General features: G+C 43.3%; 1 protein-coding gene across 6 annotated transcripts in view; it reads left to right on the forward strand.

The window, feature by feature from the left end:
- The window catches only part of fhod3b (formin homology 2 domain containing 3b), a 34,429-nt gene that overhangs the window by 14,881 nt on the left and 4,971 nt on the right, over nt 1–14,577 (forward strand). For 3 of the 6 annotated variants that reach the window (XR_003749760.1, XM_028979776.1, XM_028979780.1), the window contains 11 exons: nt 213–341; nt 436–534; nt 4,144–4,194; nt 4,492–4,503; nt 4,925–5,079; nt 7,993–8,274; nt 8,357–9,144; nt 9,236–9,394; nt 9,717–9,899; nt 10,014–10,133; nt 10,225–10,386. Coding sequence is in view for 5 of the 6 variants with exons in the window: in XM_028979776.1 (XP_028835609.1) it covers nt 213–341; nt 436–534; nt 4,144–4,194; nt 4,492–4,503; nt 4,925–5,079; nt 7,993–8,274; nt 8,357–9,144; nt 9,236–9,394; nt 9,717–9,899; nt 10,014–10,133; nt 10,225–10,386 (2,140 nt within the window). In the remaining variant the exon portion in view is untranslated. The remainder of the gene's footprint in view (nt 1–212; nt 342–435; nt 535–4,143; nt 4,195–4,491; nt 4,504–4,924; nt 5,080–7,992; nt 8,275–8,356; nt 9,145–9,235; nt 9,395–9,716; nt 9,900–10,013; nt 10,134–10,224; nt 10,387–14,577) is intronic. The other 3 variants (XM_028979777.1, XM_028979778.1, XM_028979779.1) reach the window with 3 other exon arrangements.

A 14,577-nucleotide genomic window follows, 5' to 3' on the forward strand; every position in this document is an offset into this window, starting at 1 on the left:
AATGGCCTCCATATTTCACTGTGTGAAGGGGAATGTTGAGTCTGCGTTCCTGCCGCTGTAGCGGGGGTGACCTACTCCATCAGGGAGAGTGTTCCGCTCTCCACTGCGGCAGTATGAATTGTCTACCTGGACATCTGCTGTTTGTCTCCGGTCATTGCTGGGACAGATGTATGAATGTAACGAGATGCTGCCTGTCTTCCCTTGTGTTATAGACTGAATGGCTACAGACTACAGACCGGCAGGCCTCACTGCACACTGTACACGGTGGCAAGTGCTCCACCCGCTCTTCATAACCCCGCCTCCACCTCATCCCCGTCTTTCCCGGAGGCCACGGCAGACCAGTAACCATCCGGCCTTTGATGAGCCTGTTCTATACAAAAGACTCTGTCGCTCTGTCTGTCCCTCACTCTGTCTGTCTGTGACTCTCGCTCTCAGGCTGCCCCTCGGGTGTCTCCTGGCCTCGTCATTTCGACAGCATCAGGAATCTCTGGCTGCAGAGCGCCAACACTGGCGTGTCCAGAGAGGGGAGCGGCTGTGCGTACTCACTTTACATATACACCATGTAAATTACTCCTCATTCGTCAGTACATACTCACTACACTCATCAGAATACGACTCATTCATCAGTACATACTCATTACACTCATCAGAAAACACCTTAATAATCACTACATACTCACTACGCTCATCAGAATACGCCTCAGTAATCACTACATACTCACTACGCTCATCAGAATACGCCTCAGTAATCACTACATACTCACTACGCTCATCAGAATACGCCTCATTAATCACTACACACTCACTACGCTCATCAGAATACGCCTCAATAATCACTACATACTCACTACGCTCATCAGAAAACACCTTAATAATCACTACATACTCACTACGCTCATCAGAATATGCCTCAATAATCACTACATACTCACTACACTCATCAGAAAACACCTTAATAATCACTACATACTCACTACGCTCATCAGAATATGCCTCAATAATCACTACATACTCACTACGCTCATCAGAATATGCCTCATTAATCACTACACACTCACTACGCGCATCAGAATATGCCTCAGTAATCACTACATACTCACTACGCTCATCAGAATACGCCTCATTAATCACTACACACTCACTACGCTCATCAGAATACGCCTCAATAATCACTACATACTCACTACGCTCATCAGAAAACACCTTAATAATCACTACATACTCACTACGCTCATCAGAATATGCCTCAATAATCACTACATACTCACTACACGCATCAGAAAACACCTTAATAATCACTACATACTCACTACGCTCATCAGAATATGCCTCAATAATCACTACATACTCACTACGCTCATCAGAATATGCCTCATTAATCACTACACACTCACTACGCTCATCAGAATATGCCTCAATAATCACTACATACTTACTACGCTCATCAGAAAACACCTTAATAATCACTACATACTCACTACGCTCATCAGAATATGCCTCAATAATCACTACATACTCACTACGCTCATCAGAATACGCCTCAGTAATCACTACATACTCACTACGCTCATCAGAATAAGCCTCAATAATCACTACATACTCACTACGCTCATCAGAAAACACCTTAATAATCACTACATACTCACTACGCTCATCAGAATACGCCTCAATAATCACTACATACTCACTACACTCATCAGAAAACACCTTAATAATCACTACATACTCACTACGCTCATCAGAATATGCCTCAATAATCACTACATACTCACTACGCTCATCAGAATACGCCTCAGTAATCACTACACACTCACTACGCTCATCAGAATACGCCTCAATAATCACTACATACTCACTACGCTCATCAGAAAACACCTTAATAATCACTACATACTCACTACGCTCATCAGAATACGCCTCAATAATCACTACATACTCTCTACGCTCATCAGAATATGCCTCAATAATCTTTACATACTCACTACGCTCCTCAGAATACGCCTCAATAATCACTACATACACACTACGCTCATCAGAATACGCCTCAATAATCACTACATACTCACTACGCTCATCAGAATATGCCTCAATAATCACTACATACTTCGCTCATCAGAAAACGCCTCAATAATCACTACATACTCACTACGCTCATCAGAATACGCCTCAATAATCACTACATACTCACTACGCTTATCAGAATACGCCTCAATAATCACTACATACTCACTACGCTCATCAGAATACGCCTCACTACATACTCACTACGCTCATCAGAATATGCCTCAATAATCACTACATACTCACTACGCTCATCAGAATATGCCTCAATAACCACTACATACTCACTACGCTCATCAGAATACGCCTCAATAATCACTACATACTCACTACGCTCATCAGAATACGCCTCACTACATACTCACTACGCTCATCAGAATACGCCTCAATAATCACTACATACTAACTACGCTCATCAGAATACGCCTCAATAATCACTACATACTCACTACGCTCATCAGAATACGCCTCAATAATCACTACATACTCACTACGCTCATCAGAATATGCCTCAATAACCACTACATACTCACTACGCTCATCAGAATACGCCTCAATAATCACTACATACTCACTACGCTCATCAGAATACGCCTCACTACATACTCACTACGCTCATCAGAATACGCCTCAATAATCACTACATACTCACTACGCTCATCAGAATACGCCTCAATAATCACTACATACTCACTACGCTCATCAGAATACGCCTCAGTAATCACTACATACTCACTACGCTCATCAGAATACACCTCAGTAATCACTACATACTACGCTCATCAGAATACGCCTCAGTAATCACTACATACTCACTACGCTCATCAGAATACGCCTCAATAATCACTACATACTCACTACGCTCATCAGAATACGCCTCAATAATCACTATATACTCACTACGCTCATCAGAACACACCTCAATGATCACTACATACTCACTACGCTCATCAGAATACGCCTCAATAATCACTACATACTCACTACGCTCATCAGAATACGGGTCAATAATCACTACATACTCACTACGCTCATCAGAATACGCCTCACTACATACTCACTACGCTCATCAGAATACACCTCAATAATCACTACATACTCACTACGCTCATCAGAATACGCCTCACTACATACTCACTACACTCATCAGAATACGCCTCACTACATACTCACTACGCTCATCAGAATACGCCTCAATAATCACTACATACTCACTACGCTCATCAGAATACGCCTCAGTAATCACTACATACTCACTACGCTCATCAGAATACGCCTCAGTAATCACTACATACTACGCTCATCAGAATACGCGTCAGTAATCACTATATACTCACTACGCTCATCAGAATACGCCTCAATAATCACTACATACTCACTACGCTCATCAGAATACGCCTCAATAATCACTACATACTCACTACGCTCATCAGAATACGCCTCAATAATCACTACATACTCACTACGCTCATCAGAATACGCCTCAATAATCACTACATACTCACTACGCTCATCAGAATACGCCTCACTACATACTCACTACGCTCATCAGAATACGCCTCAATAATCACTACATACTCACTACGCTCATCAGAATACGCCTCAATAATCACTACATACTCCCTACGCTCATCAGAATACGCCTCAATAATCACTACATACTCACTACGCTCATCAGAATACGCCTCACTACATACTCACAACGCTCATCAGAATACGCCTCAATAATCACTACATACTCACTACGCTCATCAGAATACGCCTCAGTAATCACTACATTCTCACTACGCTCATCAGAATATGCTTTAATAATCTTTACATACTCACTACGCTCATCAGAATACACTTCAATAATCACTACATACTCACTACGCTCATCAGAATACGCCTCAGTAATCACTACATACTCACTACGCTCATCAGAATACGCCTCAATAATCACTACATACTCACTACGCTCATCAGAATATGCCTCAGTAATCACTACATTCTCACTACGCTCCCCAGATGGTGTGTACTCACAATCACCTTGTATGTAAAATATTTTGATATGTGCTCTTATTCTCTTTTTCTCTTTTACAGTAGAGACGAAGTGTGCAGGACCGAGGAGTCGGGGCATGTTCAGAAGGGCAGGTGAGGCAGTTTTTCTTCTGAAGGATCTTCTGAAGGATCTTCTGCTACTTTATATTGTCAGCATTGAGTGCATAATTCACACACTGTATAACACACTTTTATAAACATGAAGGTAGCACTGTGAGCATATAGTTCTGTTAATGTGATCTGTTGTGGATTGAGATATCCATCAGAATAGGACAGGCTATAGAATTTCTTTCTGACATGGAGAGGCTCTAGATCAGGAACATGATGTCCTGTTGAATCTCTGTCGTTTATTCTGACTGTGGCCCTTAAAATGGAATTTTTGTTTTACAGCACGTTGTTCAAGTAAGCCAACTTCAGAGTGGGATAAATCACAAACAGACATCTGGAAGTGTTTTTTACGGCATCCTCCATAGCCGCTTCCAGCTTTTATTTTTGCAGTTGGCTGGTCAGGTGGTGCTGCAAGGCTGGAGTGCTCCAGCTCTGAGAGGAGACGAGGAATTAATAACACATTTCACCCCGGCGAATCGAACTCTCATTAAATGAACCCACCATTCGTCTTCCTCAGCCTGTGCTCCCACGCCAATGCCCTTCATTGTGGATTCCATCCCACCATTACCACCACCTCTCCAGCCTTCTGGCTTAAAAGGGGAAGGAATTCTGTCTGTGTGCTCTTCAAAATTCCAGAGATTTTCACTCCATTTTTTCTCAGTGGGTCTCTGCTGTGTGAATATTGGTTTAGTGTGTGTGTGTGTGTTGGATGCAGGTTTAAACCACTGGAGAGGAAGACTCCCAGAAATTGTGGGTCTGGTACACCCTCTGCAGGCCGTACGGAAATCACTCTGTGTCTGAGCCCAAGGTCCAGACGTCCACTCTGTCCCCAAGTGAAGACCACGCCTACCAATCCACACACAGCTGATGGTAACCCCCCCCCACCCCCTTACACACACACACACACAGGATGACAGGATGCACATTATTTAATCACATAATTCATAAAACTACACACCTCACAAATAATTTAAAATAGAGCTCTCTCTCCATTTTTATATATATATATATAATATATATATAAGATAAGATAAGACAAGAAGAACTTTATTTATCCTGAGGAGATTGTTAAGTGCTAGACGAAGGAAAAAAAAAATTTTTTTTTATTTATTTTGTGCAGTGTGTGTGTGTGTGTGTGTGTGTGTGTTGGACTCGTCTGAAATACTTTTTGAACAAGTGGGTTTTCAGCTGCTTCTTAAAGGTGGTGGTAGTCTCGGCTAGTCGAATGGAGCAGGACAAGTTGTCCCACCAGCCAGGGACAACAAAGGAGAACAGAGTTGACTGGGACCGGAGACCCCATGAAGAGGGAATTTTTAGTCTGGTTTCATTAGCTGATCTAAGAGGGCGTGCAGGAGTGTATCTAGTAGTGTGTTGGTGTAAGAGGGAGAACTTCCATTTACAGCCATGTAGGCAGCATCAAGGATTTAAACTCGATGCGAGCAGCTACCGGGAGCCGGTGGAGAGAGGTGAGAAGAGGCGGGACGAGGGGGTGTTTAGGCTGGTTGAAGATGAGGCGGGCTGTCACATTTTGGACCATCTGGAGGGGTTTTATGGTGACTGCAGAGGCTCCAGCCAGGAGAGAGTTACAATAGTCCAGTTTCGAGATGACCGTTGCCTGGACGAGGAGCTGCGTAGCCTGTTGTGGAAGAAAAGGCCGAATCTTGCGAATGTTGTAGATCACAGCAACATGATGGTTCATGTAACACTAATGATATTACTATATCAAGCGAAATGCCCGAGATGGTGTTAAGTGACATAATGATTATGCAATGAGTAAGAGTAAGAGGGAGTAGCAGCAGCAGCGTGTGCAGGGGGGTAAAACAAACTTTTGAAGACATCCAGGTGAGTAGTATTGCACATCTGAGTGAAAAATCACCTACAGAGCAAGGAAGAGTTAAACAATCTGATAGCTCCAGGTAGGAAGGATTTCCTGTGGATATATACATACATACACACACACACACACATATACAGTGGGTAAGGATTCAGACCCACATTTTCACTCTTTGTTATATTGCATTCGCTAAAATCATTAAAGTTTTTTTGTACACACAGCACCCCATTTTGACAGAAAAACATAGAATTGTTGACATCTGAGGCAGATCTAAGAAACTGGGCCTAAGAATTCAGACCCTGTGACACTCATATATTTAACTCTGGTGCTGGTTCTACACCTTCATTTGAGAGATGGGACAAAGTTGAAGAACATCAACCATCAGTGCAGCCCTCCACCAGTCGGGAATTTATGGCAGTGGTCAGGACCTGTTCAGCAGCCGCAGGACGGCTATCTTGTGGCGTTTTTTTGTGTTCCTGTCATATTCTGTCATGTTCTTTCTGTTTCCTTTTGGCCATCAAGCTTTTGTGTTAAAATAAAATAAAATCTTTTTGCCTTGATGTCCCGCTTCTGTGACTTCTTCCTCCTTGGACCCCAAGTCGTGACAGAATGTGGAGCCCACATCAGAAGTGCAGAAGCCAAAAAAGTATAGAGAGGAGAAGACTGAGGACGGGCACCCAGGTGCCAGCGGGGACGGCAGAGGCGCGCCGTGGTGGAGAGGTGACATCCGTCTGACGGGGCCATGGCAAAGTCTACACCATTCTCAACCGCGCCCAGGCCGGCACTGATGACGTCAGCGATGCCACCATTGAGTGGGGATGGAATGATGCAGGGTATGTGCTCTCCACAGCACATGCGCTGACACCTCAAGATCCCTGATTCCTCCACACGTCCAGGTGTGTGAAGTAGAGAGAGCGGCTGACAGCAAGGAGGAGGAAGAAGTCCTGCCTCGCGAGGAACTCACCTCTCCAGCTCCGGTCGCAGACTTGCCAACCCTCTGCCCCCCAACCCTCTGCACACGCCCACCACCACCTGCAGTCATGAGTCCAGCCCAGACAAACGTGCCACCTGCCTCCCACCCAGCTGCCCAGGGGTCCTGACTTCCACTCTCCTGACCATGCTTCCAGAAGAGGTCCCGGAACGACACCCTGCTGCACGTGCCCGGAAGGTACAGCGCTGCATGAATGGGTACCTGTCCCCTGCACCACGCAGGGAGGAGTGCTGGAGCGTCCAGCAGAGACATGCCTGCACATGTCTGCACAGGAGATGGCTCCTTCCTGCGGTTCAGGGGCCACTGGGCGATCAGCAGACGCTCCTGCACCTGATTATGGAGTCCTGGTCCATCCCAGCAGAAAACAATTAGAACCTTTAGGTAGCACCCAGCTGCCACGTTAATGTGGACATTATTATGCTTCTGTTTGCTTTACTCTTGTCATTCTTGTCAATTTTTGTCCCTTCTATGTTTCCTTTTGTCAGCCATCATGCCAGTTTCCTTATTTTTTGTTTCCTTATTGTTTATAATAAATCCCTTTCATGTCCTGTCCCACCCCTGCTTTTCTTTCACTTATACACCTCAAGTAGTGACACACACACACACACACACACACACACACACACATATGAATTTATCCAAAAGTAAACAGATTACAAACAAATGTCAACAAACGTCATTGCTCTAACAAGGCTTCTGTTGAGTGCATAGTGCTGCAGGGGAAGGTGAAGATGCTGAATGTGGATTGAGCAGAATTTAAACCAGGGCAGGACGTTTCCCCACAGTGTGCTTTCTGTGCTACCCAGATCTTGTCTGGAGGTGCTGGCCTTCTTTGCCTTCATGGTCAAGGCCCTTTCACTCTTCTTCTTCTTGCTCTTGTTGATCCATCCATTGTTGTTGAACTTGTAAATTTGTGTGAGTGCGTTTTGGAGTTTGATTTTCCCTCTTCTATTTGCAGAGAAAAGACTGTGGTCTGATCTTGGCCGTGAGGTTCCATCAACAGTTTGCAGCTCTTGCTCACAGCAGGAGAAGGATGAAGATGGTGCACCTGAGCCATCAACTGAGGATGCTGACAGAAAGGAAGTGGAAGAGGAGTCAGAGGGTGAAGCTCTGAGTGAGAAGGAGAGGAAGAATGAGGAAGTGAAGGAGAAAGACAACTGCTCCGCCTCCAGCATCTCGTCCAACAGCAGCACGCTGGAGAGGGGAGAACAGGACATTAAAGTCCACTGCCAGAGCTCAGGTGTGCATCAGACCTTCACTGTGTGCTCGTTTTGGAGCGTTTGTCTTGAATCAGCTGTTATGTTCCTTGTTCTCGACCCCAGGCAGCGGTCAGTGGGAGAACCAGCAGCACTCAGGGGACAAGGAGAAAGAACCTGAGATGGGAACAGTGAAGCGGAAGGAGCTGGAGCCAGAGCGAGGAGAGATGGTGTGTGTGCGTGCGTCCATCGCCAGTCCAGCCAATCAGTCCTCAGTGCTGGACACTCGGAATAAGGTGTGTGAGAATCAGGTGGTCAGAAAGGAGGGCAGACTTGAAGGTCTTTTGTGGAAGAAGATGGTGCTGCAGACCAATAGTGAGTCACCACTGCCCGGTAGGACCACGCCATTACCTACACTGGCCCCACCCACTATTCTTAAAAAGGAATCTGATCAGATCTGGGAGCAGATGATGGCTCGCCCCCACCAACTCCACATCAGGGACATGGACTTTTCTGACCTGGTAGAGGAGGACGATGTGGACATTCTGGAAGTGGTCAATGAAATGGGATCACCTGACCTCACTCCTCCCCCACCACCTCCTCCGCCACCACTCAGCACATCAGCCCTGCCCCCACCACCACCCTTCCTGGCCTGCCCCATTCCCCCTCCTGTCCCAGGGACAAAGCTGCCCCACACCCCAACACCATCCAATTGGGCACAAAGCCCACACCTACAGAAGAAGAGGAAGACTATCCGGCTCTTCTGGAATGAAGTTCGGCCTGGAGACTGGCAGCTCCATGGTGGCCGGCGATGCTCTGAGTCCCTGTGGACGAAACTGGAGGCAGTCAAAGTGGACACAGAAAAGCTGGAGAACCTCTTCCAGACAAGGTCCAAAGATCTGAATATCTGTAAGGTTAGTGGAGCTTTTCTGCTACTGATCTTGCAGAGATAAAGTGCAGCTTTTACTGTCGGGCTGATTTGTTTGTGGGTGTGTTTGTTGTCAGAAAACAGCTGTAGATGGAAAACGTCAAGAGGTCATTGTATTGGACTCTAAAAGAAGCAATGCCATAAACATCGGCCTGACTGTCCTTCCTCCTCCTCGCACCATCAAAACAGCCATCCTTAACTTTGACGAGTTCACCCTCAACAAAGAGGGCATCGAGGTGGGCGGGGCAATTTCCCTTCCATTATAGTGAGGTGACATCTGATTGTAGTTGTGGTGAAAACTACAATAAAAAAAAAAAACTAATAATGTTGGGTTCTTCAACTCCAGACCTTGTTTTCAGTTCTCCCACTATTTGCTGGTTCTGATTGGCCATAGAGGCTGTACACCTGACTTACGTGTAGAGGAAGGCTGGAAAATCAGCATTACCTGGACCTTGAGGGCAGTGAGTTGAAGAACCCTGCTGTAAAGATTCCAAATCACCATTATACACAAATTTCCATAACTCCCTGACATGCTCCACCTCTCCCATTATCCTGTAGAAAATCCTTAGCATGATTCCAACAGAGGAGGAAAAGGAGAAGATCCAGGAGGCACAGCTGCAGAACCCCGACGTTCCTCTGGGCAACGCGGAGCAATTCCTTCTCACTTTGTCCTCCATCAGTGAGATCTCTGCCCGCCTGCAGCTGTGGGCCTTCAGACTGGACTATGACACCATGGAGAAGGTTCACACACACAAACACGGTCTCACACACCTGACTCCATCCCTCCCCCACCGTACAACAGTGCATCAGAATGTTGGATGGTGTTAAAAATGGCATCTGTGGGTTCTGTCTCAGGACATTGTGGAGCCACTGCAGGACCTGAAGGAGGGGATGGAACAGTTGGAGAAGAATGTGACTCTGCGCTACATCCTGTCCACGCTGCTGGCCATCGGCAACTTCCTCAATGGCTCCAATGTGAGTTGCTCTGTGTACACACACTTCTACCTCTGAGCTCCAGCTGGAGTAAAAACAGTTGCCCCGTTTCTTTATCCTTGTGTGCGTGCAGGCTAAAGGCTTTGAGCTGAGCTATCTGGAGAAGGTTCCGGAGGTGAAGGACACCGTGCATAAGCAGTCCCTCCTGCACCACGCCTGCACCATCATTGTAGAGAAGTTTCCAGATGGTTCGGATCTGTATTCTGAGATTGGAGCAATCACCCGCTCAGCGAAGGTGCTGACCATTTAAACTTCAACAGATTTATGTTAGGTAGCAGGGTTGTAAAACCGATCATCGATCAATCATGAACAAACATGACTTTACCAAAAGGTTGCTGGTTCAAATCCAGTCAGGGTGCCACTGAGGTCCCCCGTGATCCAGGTACCATCCCACAACCATTTTGTTGTGTCTCCCAATGACAAAGAAAATCCGTTTCATCAGTCACACCACAGAATCCAATTGTATATTAATATGTGAAGGAGATGCTTTACATGGTGGTCCATTCTACTCTCCATCTTTTTTTTCCAACCAATTTTTCCAACCAGCAAAACAAATGCACATGAAAATTGTTGCGGGTGTACAAACCAACATACAACAAAGGTGCGTCAGAACAGTTCAAACATAAACTGATTCAGTGGTTTGACTGCTATTAGAGAAACAGTACTTTGCTCTTGCTGGTTCAAAAGTTAAAATGATTCTGGTGTTTCTATAGTTTGATAATTTAGTGATTTGATGACTCAGTAGTTTGATGCTATTTGTATTTTGATAGCTCTTTGAAATTCAGTCATTTGTTGACTAAGCAGATTGATGCTCTGGGTATTTTGGTAGTTTGAACTGCTCTTGGCTTCAATCATTTGATGATTCAGGAGTCATCTTCAGGAATGATGCTCTTGGTACGTTTTACTAGTCTTTGTAATTCAATTGTTTGATGACTCAGTAGATTGACACTCTTAGTAGTTTGGTAGTTTTAACTGCTCTTGATTATTCAAACATATGATGATTGAGCAATTTGATGCTCTTGGTATTTAAGTAGTTTTAACTACTTTTGGTAATTCAGTTGTTTGACTCAGTAGATTGATGCTCTGGACATTTTGGTAGTTTTTACTGCTGTTGGCAATTCAGTTGTTTGACTCAGTAGATTGATGCTCTGGATATTTTAGTAGTTTTTACTGCTCTTGGAAATGAAGTTGTTTGACTCGGTAGATTGATGCTCTGGATATTTTAGTAGTTTTTACTGCTCTTGGAAATGAAGTTGTTTGACTCGGTAGATTGATGGTCTGTAGCAGTTGCAAAAGTGGTCTGTAGCAGTTGCAAAAAGCATTTCATTTCACATCATACCGTGTATGACCGTGTATGTGACAAATAGAATTTGAATTTGATGCTCTGGATATTTTGGTAGTTTTTACTGCTCTTTGTAATTCAGTTGTTTGACTCGGTAGATTGATGCTCTGGATATTTTAGTAGTTTCTACTGCTCTTGGTAATTAAGTTGTTTGACTCGGTAGATTGATGCTCTGGACATTTTGGTAGTTTTTACTGCTCTTTGTAATTCAGTTGTTTGACTCGGTAGGTTGATACTCTGGATATTTTAGTAGTTTTTACTGCTCTTGGTAATTAAGTTGTTTGACTCGGTAGATTGATGCTCTGGACATTTCGGTAGTTTTTACTGCTCTTTGTAATTCAGTTGTTTGACTCGGTAGATTGATGCTCTGGACATTTTGGTAGTTTTTACTGCTCTTTGTAATTCAGTTGTTTGACTCGGTAGATTGATGCTCTGGACATTCTGGTAGTTTTTACTGCTCCTGGTAATTAAGTTGTTTGACTCGGTAGATTGATGCTCTGGACATTTTGGTAGTTTTTACTGCTCGTGGTAATTAAGTTGTTTGACTCGGTAGATTGATGCTCTGGACATTTCGGTAGTTTTTACTGCTCTTTGTAATTCAGTTGTATGACTCGGTAGATTGATGCTCTGGACATTTCGGTAGTTTTTACTGCTCTTTGTAATTCAGTTGTTTGACTCGGTAGACTGATGCTCTGGATATTTTAGTTTTTTTTACTGCTCTTGGTAATTCAGTTGTTTGACTCGGTAGATTGATGCTCTGGACATTTCGGTAGTTTTTACTGCTCTTTGTCATTCAGTTGTTTGACTCGGTAGATTGATGCTCTGGATATTTTAGTTTTTTTTTACTGCTCTTGGTAATTAAGTTGTTTGACTCAGTAGATTGATGCTCTGGACATTTTGGTAGTTTTTACTGCTCTTTGTAATTCAGTTATTTGACTCGGTAGATTGATGGTCTGTAGCAGTTGCAAAAGTGGTCTGTAGCAGTTGCAAAAAGCATTTCACTGCACATCATACCGTGTATGACTGTGTATGTGACAAATAGAATTTGAATTTGATGCTCTGGATATTTTGGTAGTTTTTACTGCTCTTTGTAATTCAGTTGTTTGACTCGGTAGATTGATGCTCTGGACATTTCGGTAGTTTTTACTGCTCTTTGTAATTCAATTGTTTGACTCGGTAGATTGATGCTCTGGACATTTCGGTAGTTTTTACTGCTCTTTGTAATTCAGTTGTTTGACTCGGTAGATTGATGCTCTGGACATTTTGGTAGTTTTTACTGCTCTTTGTAATTCAGTTGTTTGACTCGGTAGATTGATGCTCTGGACATTTTGGTAGTTTTTACTGCTCCTGGTAATTAAGTTGTTTGACTCGGTAGATTGATGCTCTGGACATTTTGGTAGTTTTTACTGCTCGTGGTAATTAAGTTGTTTGACTCGGTAGATTGATGCTCTGGACATTTCGGTAGTTTTTACTGCTCTTTGTAATTCAGTTGTTTGACTCGGTAGATTGATGCTCTGGACATTTCGGTAGTTTTTACTGCTCTTTGTAATTCAGTTGTTTGACTCGGTAGATTGATGCTCTGGATATTTTAGTTTTTTTTACTGCTCTTGGTAATTAAGTTGTTTGACTCGGTAGATTGATGCTCTGGACATTTCGGTAGTTTTTACTGCTCTTTGTCATTCAGTTGTTTGACTCGGTAGATTGATGCTCTGGATATTTTAGTTTTTTTTACTGCTCTTGGTAATTAAGTTGTTTGACTCGGTAGATTGATGCTCTGGACATTTTGGTAGTTTTTACTGCTCTTTGTAATTCAATTGTTTGACTCGGTAGATTGATGCTCTGGACATTTCGGTAGTTTTTACTGCTCTTTGTAATTCAGTTGTTTGACTTGGTAGATTGATGCTCTAGACATTTTGGTAGTTTTTACTGCTCTTTGTAATTCAGTTGTTTGACTCGGTAGATTGATGCTCTGGATATTTTAGTAGTTTTTACTGCTCTTGGAAATGAAGTTGTTTGACTTGGTAGGTTGATGCTCTGGACATTTTGGTAGTTTTTACTGCTCTTTGTAATTCAGTTGTTTGACTCGGTAGATTGATACTCTGGATATTTTAGTAGTTTTTACTGCTCTTGGTAATTAAGTTGTTTGACTCGGTAGATTGATGCTCTGGCCATTTTGGTAGTTTTTACTGCTCTTGGTAATTAAGTTGTTTGACTCGGTAGATTGATGCTCTGGACATTTCGGTAGTTTTTACTGCTCTTTGTAATTCAGTTGTTTGACTCGGTAGATTGATGCTCTGGACATTTTGGTAGTTTTTACTGCTCTTTGTAATTCAGTTGTTTGACTCGGTAGATTGATGCTCTGGACATTTTGGTAGTTTTTACTGCTCCTGGTAATTAAGTTGTTTGACTCGGTAGATTGATGCTCTGGACATTTCGGTAGTTTTTACTGCTCTTTGTAATTCAGTTGTTTGACTCGGTAGATTGATGCTCTGGACATTTCGGTAGTTTTTACTGCTCTTTGTAATTCAGTTGTTTGACTCGGTAGATTGATGCTCTGGACATTTCGGTAGTTTTTACTGCTCTTTGTCATTCAGTTGTTTGACTCGGTAGATTGATGCTCTAGATATTTTAGTTTTTTTTACTGCTCTTGGTAATTAAGTTGTTTGACTCGGTAGATTGATGCTCTGGACATTTTGGTTGTTTTTACTGCTCTTTGTAATTCAGTTGTTTGACTCGGTAGATTGATGCTCTGGACATTTCGGTAGTTTTTACTGCTCTTTGTAATTCAGTTGTTTGACTCGGTAGATTGATGCTCTGGACATTTTGGTAGTTTTTACTGCTCTTTGTAATTCAGTTGTTTGACTCGGTAGATTGATGCTCTGGATATTTTAGTAGTTTTTACTGCTCTTGGAAATGAAGTTGTTTGACTTGGTAGATTGATGCTCTGGACATTTTGGTCGTTTTTACTGCTCTTTGTAATTCAGTTGTTTGACTCGGTAGATTGATACTCTGGATATTTTGGTAGTTTTTACTGCTCTTGGTAATTAAGTTGTTTGACTCGGTAGATTGATGCTCTGGATATTT

The sequence above is a fragment of the Denticeps clupeoides genome, chromosome 5, assembly GCF_900700375.1.
Source record: "Denticeps clupeoides chromosome 5, fDenClu1.1, whole genome shotgun sequence".
In the NCBI taxonomy this organism is placed as follows: domain Eukaryota; kingdom Metazoa; phylum Chordata; class Actinopteri; order Clupeiformes; family Denticipitidae; genus Denticeps; species Denticeps clupeoides.